The 6055-nt window shown below is 51.9% G+C and overlaps 1 protein-coding gene across 1 annotated transcript in view; it reads right to left on the reverse strand.

Annotated features, from left to right (window-relative positions):
- Positions 1 to 4774, reverse strand: part of LOC136956864 (breakpoint cluster region protein-like) — a 55279-nt gene extending 50505 nt beyond the window's left edge. Inside the window, 1 exon segment of the mRNA XM_067250886.1 lies at positions 3173 to 4774. Coding sequence (XP_067106987.1) covers positions 3173 to 4670 — 1498 coding nt within the window. The 5' untranslated portion in view covers positions 4671 to 4774.
- Between the last annotated feature and the right edge of the window lie 1281 nt (positions 4775 to 6055).

Raw genomic sequence — 6055 nt, forward strand, 5'->3', positions numbered from 1 at the left:
ATCAGTCTTTGGGTACAGCCTCAATCTCCAGCCTACAGCCTCTCCACATCCAGCACCTGGCCACGACATATGAACACGCCGCATACACAACTGAACTCACCCCTGCTGACAGTACAGCAGCCTTAAGAAGCGCGAGCGCACACGATGTGTGTGTGTTCTCTTACGCAACGGGAGAGCTCTTCCCATCTGGGCCTCTCCCCCAGCCCCCGCATCGCTGACCAGTGAAGCGAGACGACAGCTCAGCCTTGCACTCGCCCCCCCCCCCCTCCCCTCTGCTCACTGCCTTGCTTGTCATCTTCTACATGCCTTCTCCTTTACACCATCATCTTCAGCGCTTCTTGGGCGCTCCTCGTTCGATCGTCTGTCATTCTCATCCCCAACCGCAAGCTCCAAAATATGACCGTCGTATTATCACCCCCCCACCCGTCAATGACCATCCTCTCTCTCTTGCTTTCTTTCTTTCTCTCCCTCCCCCCCATTTCTACCCAGTTTATTCACAGACACACCCCTCTCTACAGGGGGCCCCCCACCAACACATTCTCTATATATCAAATTCCAGATGATCCCCTCCCCAACATACATTAGTGGTCTGCAACAACCTCTTACCATCCCCAGTGACTCACCCTCAACACTAACACATATCCCCTTCTCTCTCCCTGCCCCTTACTAATACTGACTCCACTCCCTCCCCTCTTCCACATCTCTGCATGCCCCTCACTAGTTTAACCTCTCTCCAGCTTCTCTCTCGTTCACTCCTCTCTCCCTCCTCTTTCTTTGGCCCTCACCAACGCTGGCCTCTCTTCTCTCTCCTTCCCTCTTCTGTACACCTTTTCTTCTCCCTGCTAGGCCCACTGGGGTGTGAAACATGTAAAACAAAGGGACCAGACAAGATGAGGAGATAATCCCTTAGGCAGCAGCTGGGAGTTAGCCTTTAGCCAGCCATTAGCTAGCCGTGCGCTAGCCCAGGTTTCAGACTGTGCAGTGGGCTAGCTGGCCAGTCAAGGCAAAGGTGTAGCCAGTGAAGGTGGAAGAAGTTAGGTGTTCTCTAACAGCTCATATGCTGGACTCTGGTTTCTACGTCACATTTAAAAGTGAGCAACCGGGTAGCGCAAGTATGCTCATAAAATCAAATCTGATGTGGCGATTTGTGTACTTTCTATGTGTGAAAAACCCAATAAAGTATTGCAAAAAAAAAAAAATCTGATGTGGGGAGTGTACTTAGCTAGCTCCTGTATTATTCACACGGTTTGTGTAGTACCTCTGCAGGGTTTTGGCTAAGCCACTGATCAGGGCCCGAGAGGCAGTAGTAGGGAGAGTTATACCGAAGGGGGTGAGAGGACTTATTGATCCCAGTCCATCCATCTCCTCCAGGGCACAAGGGAGACAATGTTTGAACAGAACTAGGAAGTCCTGACTGGCACCAGCCTAAGGGCCAGGGCTGGTTTACCTGAGGTGCCATCAGGTGGGCTCCAAGCCCTCCATTTCCAAATAAACTGATTTTAGCCTGTATTTCTTAACATTGATCGTTTGTTTAATTATCAGCGAAGGACAGGGGGTGGGGTAATCCCTGTCGGTCATTTAGTCTGCTAACCATGGCTGAGTCACCGTGGCTGAGGTGAGGGGTGACGGCTTCATCCTCCATAAGAGGAAGCATCAACGGAGGTCTACACCCACAGCAAAGCGGAGGCCCCTTTCTCTTGTTCTCCTTTCACCCTACTTCTACACCCTACTTCTACACCCTACTTCTACACCCTCCTTCTACCTACCTACTTTTCTCCTCCCTTTTCCTCGATGCTCTCGCTCGCTCTCTCTACATCCTCTAGCTGTACACTCTTATCTGCCTCCCAGCATCCACACAGACACACACGCATGTGCACACACACACACACACACACACACATGACTCGCCCTGGCACAGAAGTGGGCACATCCTGCCAACCCCCTGTAGCTCTGTCTGCTTTGTCGGGCGCCAGGGCCAAAACGCCACTCACGTCGTCAGCAGAAACACTCAGGGGACACTGGGCCAAGAGGAGGCACATGACACCGCTGCAGCTAGCCTAGCGCCCGCACATCCACCTACAGGCTCGACTAATCCGCTAACCGCTAATTGTCGATTAACTGGCAGTGGGCCTGGCACTGAGATATGGTTGCTAATTGTTCCGAAATAGGGGGGCTTTCTTTTGTCCAGGTTTGAGGTAAATGTCTGCAAAATCTGATGGGGTTTCAGGAATGAATAGCGATGTGCTGAGTCAGCCGGCGCTCTCTGTCTGCAGGGCATCTCAGACAGACACCTGTGGTTGGAATTTCTCTCACGGAAGCCCTGGAGTCGATTAAGGTAGACCTCCGGATTCAAATCGGACCGACCACATTTGTTATTCACAGAACTGACATTCCAGGAAAAAGGCAGAGGTTGCTCTCCTACATGAGGCCATCCAAGGACAGTCAAAATTATAGTAACTCCTTTTAAACACAGCCAAATACCCTCACTCACACACACACACACACACACACACACACACACACACACACACACTCACGAGAATCCTTTAGTCTAGCCTCTAATGCCTCCCAACAAAGTTTGTACCTACCCAGGGTCTGGGGGGTGAAAGTCCAGAACACTGAGCCACAACGGAGAACGACGAGCAAAGGCTGCTTTTTAAGACAAAGGAACAACAATATTGACAAAAGATTGTGCAGCTGTTTTTACCCAGACCCCCACCGTGTCTATCAAGGCTTAGTGCTTCTAAAGTGTTTGTAATTACCAGGTAATGAGGAGAGTTAATCATTAGGACTTCGGACTCTTTCTCCTCTATCTCGTTAGCAGCATTGCGGGGGTCACCTCAGAGCAGAGGTCAAACATGACGTAAAGGCCAAGGCATGCTGGAGGCTGTCATTATCCAGGATCGGACACATTGTGTGAGTATAATTTGCAGTCAAATTACTTAGAAGCTGAGAATGAAATGGAATTCTTCCCAATGCCATAACTCCTAATGAGTGTATACATGAATGTATGTGTGTGTGTAACTACCGGTGGTATGAGCCAATCCCACTTCGAGCCCGTCCTCCCAGCCTCGGGCCAGCGGTAAGTGACAGCCTCTTAAATCCACACACAGGAAAAGAGAGAGCAGCCTTCTACGAGCGACTAAGATTAGCTCAGGCAGCCGCCACTCACCCAGGTCTCCATGGAAACTGTTGTCATGCGAGGCTCTGCCATGGGGGCCGGACTCGGGGTCGTGCGGAGGCCAGATCTGACCGGTCTTGCGGACGCCGACGATGGTGGCTTCGGAAACGACAACATGACCTTGGCGATGGCGCTTCTGGGATTGTGGCGTCGGAGGGCTGCTGCTGTCAAAGGAATGCTGGGAATTCTGGGAGTTCTGCGACGGCGAGCGGCTTTTCTCCCTGAAGGGCCGCCTGAAGGCCGCGGTGGGGCTGGGGGACACGTGGCTGGACTGGCCTGAGGAAAAGTCCTCCTCGCTCGACGTCAGGTTCTCATTGGAGCTGCAGTCCGGTGTGTAGCCACCCCCGCCGCCCCCCACGTCCTCGAAGCTGCCCGGCGAATAGGAGCGCCGGGGCCAGGTCAGGTGATGCTCGTCACCCAGGCCGTGGTCCCTCATGGTGACGCCCGTCCCCCGCCCGTCCCCCCCGCCCTCGCCCATCATCACCCCTCCCACGTAAACACTCGTGTAGGGCTGGAAGTCGGACGGCTGCCACGGCGGCGGGGGGGGCTTCCCCCCGTTGGCCCTCGGGTGACGCGGGTTGGGCTCGCCGTCCTCATACTCGGCGTCGTAGCCGCACGTGCTCTCGGTGGAGCGCCCCCTGTAAACGGGCCGGGTGCGCAGCTCGCCGGCGACGGTCGCCAGGTTGCCCGGCAGCGAGTGCAGAGACCTCTTCCGCTCCATCTGCATGGCCTGGCTGCCCAGGGTGCTGATCTTGTCGGACACCTCGCGGTCGTTGACCCGGACGAGCCCCCGGTCGTGGTGGAACTCCATGTTGGTGTAGAAGGGCTGCTGCTGCTGCTGTTTCTCCTGGGTCTTGGCCACATCCCCTGCAGAGTGGGAGTTGGCCCTCTTGATTCTCTCAAAGTTGGACCGTAGCGCCGCCACGCCGAGCCCCATGGCGTGCTTGTCCTTGGGGTCCATGACGAGGTCCTTGTCTGGGACAGGGTGCGGACGGCGAGGGGAGATGCCCCCTCTCTGCTTGGAGGGCGAGAGTCCGTCTGTGTCGCAGGACTCCACCTGCTGAGGTACCTCGAAGGCAGACTGGAGCTCCAGCCCATCCCCGTGGGAGGCGGACTTCCGGGCCGGAGGCGGCCGAGGGTTGGAGCGTGTCTCTCCCACCGGCTGGAACCTCGTCCTCTCCCCTTGCTCCTGGACGTGGGGTTGCTGGGAGTCTGCCCCCAGTCCAGCCTGGTCCCCCTCCGCCATCTGGGTCTTCCTGAAGCCCCAGCGCTGACGGTCGTAGCTCTTCCTCTCCTTGGCCAGGAGCGTCTGCAGGTATATCATGCGGAAGCGCTCCTTGTTGACCTCCATCTCCAGCCGTCGGATAGAGGCTTTGCATTTTTCCAGCTCCTGCTCGATGCCCCCAACCGACCGGAGCTCCATTTTAGGGGGATCCGATTCGGGAAACTGCGCTTTCCAGGCTTCGATGAATCCCACCGGCTCCACCATTGTTGATAATCTACAGTTCAGTTCTATTCGATGCTGCGGGTGATGTCACCAGAACTGAAGCGCTATTTCTCGAATTGCCTTATGATCCAGTTCCGACCGAAGAAAGGTACAGATAGCCTACGTGGCTTTCAATACTGAAACAAACTAAAACTGAAATATACCAGTTGTAATTGTGATATTACTAACACCCTTAAAAAACACCAATGTATCTATCAATACCTTTTCGCAATCACAATATCTATTTTCATCCAGATAAATTGATTTTTTTGTACTAAAACCAGGGACTGTGAAAGAAACTAAAGGGCTTTCTCGATACTGCATCATTCCAACAAGATCACTTGCAGAATATGAACGGTAAAAAAATCTCAGTCTCGACACAATGACAGCATCTGTCCTCTCCTTGCGCTGATGATCTGGGCATGCAAGTCTCATGTGACGAGAAAAGTGATAATAGCTTTCTAATTAGGCCTACTTACTTTCCATTTGAGTTATTTACACATTTTCTATGCATTTCGTGATGTTAATGTTGTATTATTAACACAGGACCCCAATCTTCCACATATGCTGATAAATCCTTTGTATCGAGAGTCCAAAAAGAACCGAATCAAAAAACAAAGAGACAGTTTTCCCCACGACAAATCCCGTCACCCCGTTACTAATCGGGATCGCGGTTGAAGTACGGTCCGTTTGGCCCTGTTATCCCATGTTTTAGCGATTCACGAGGGAAGACTAGTTTCAGATTTCCCCTTTCTCCTCGCCTGTGGATATGCTGAATGTTCCCATCTCAATCTCGCACTGGAAGGCTGCAGGAAAGGGAGGGACCAGTCCCAGACGGAAGATGACTGACAGTAGTCGCACTGGTTAAAGAGGCAGGCATGGGTGTGTTTAATTCTTACCTGGAAAACCGTGTTCCACTGATTAACCTGAATGGACAGTGGGGAAGTCATAGAGCTAATCGTTAAATTAGGTTCCCCTTTGCATTCACTGAACCAAATTGAAACTAACAAAAATGAACTTGGGTGCATTTGGTAGGCAGACCATAAATACCGCATATTATTGTTGAGCTATAAAAATGTACTTTGTTTCCAAACGAAAAAATGAATAGCCAATTAAATTGTACCTAATAACCAAACAATAATGTACCTGTTATGCAGGTGTGATAGCCTACTTGTGGCGTATATGACAAATTGCATTAACAACTGCACGACAGCGCTATCTTGTGGCACCAAACCAACATCCGGATCGTTGTGTATTTCTTCTTGCCAGTCAATACAATACGGTCATGCAGGATAATCGACATTAAGTAGGCCTAACATGTTCCTGAATCCTTCCTAAACATGATCAATTCCACAATTGTAAGATTGATCAACAAGCAGAAATAAATA

This window comes from Osmerus mordax, chromosome 14, assembly GCF_038355195.1.
Source record: "Osmerus mordax isolate fOsmMor3 chromosome 14, fOsmMor3.pri, whole genome shotgun sequence".
Taxonomy (NCBI): domain Eukaryota; kingdom Metazoa; phylum Chordata; class Actinopteri; order Osmeriformes; family Osmeridae; genus Osmerus; species Osmerus mordax.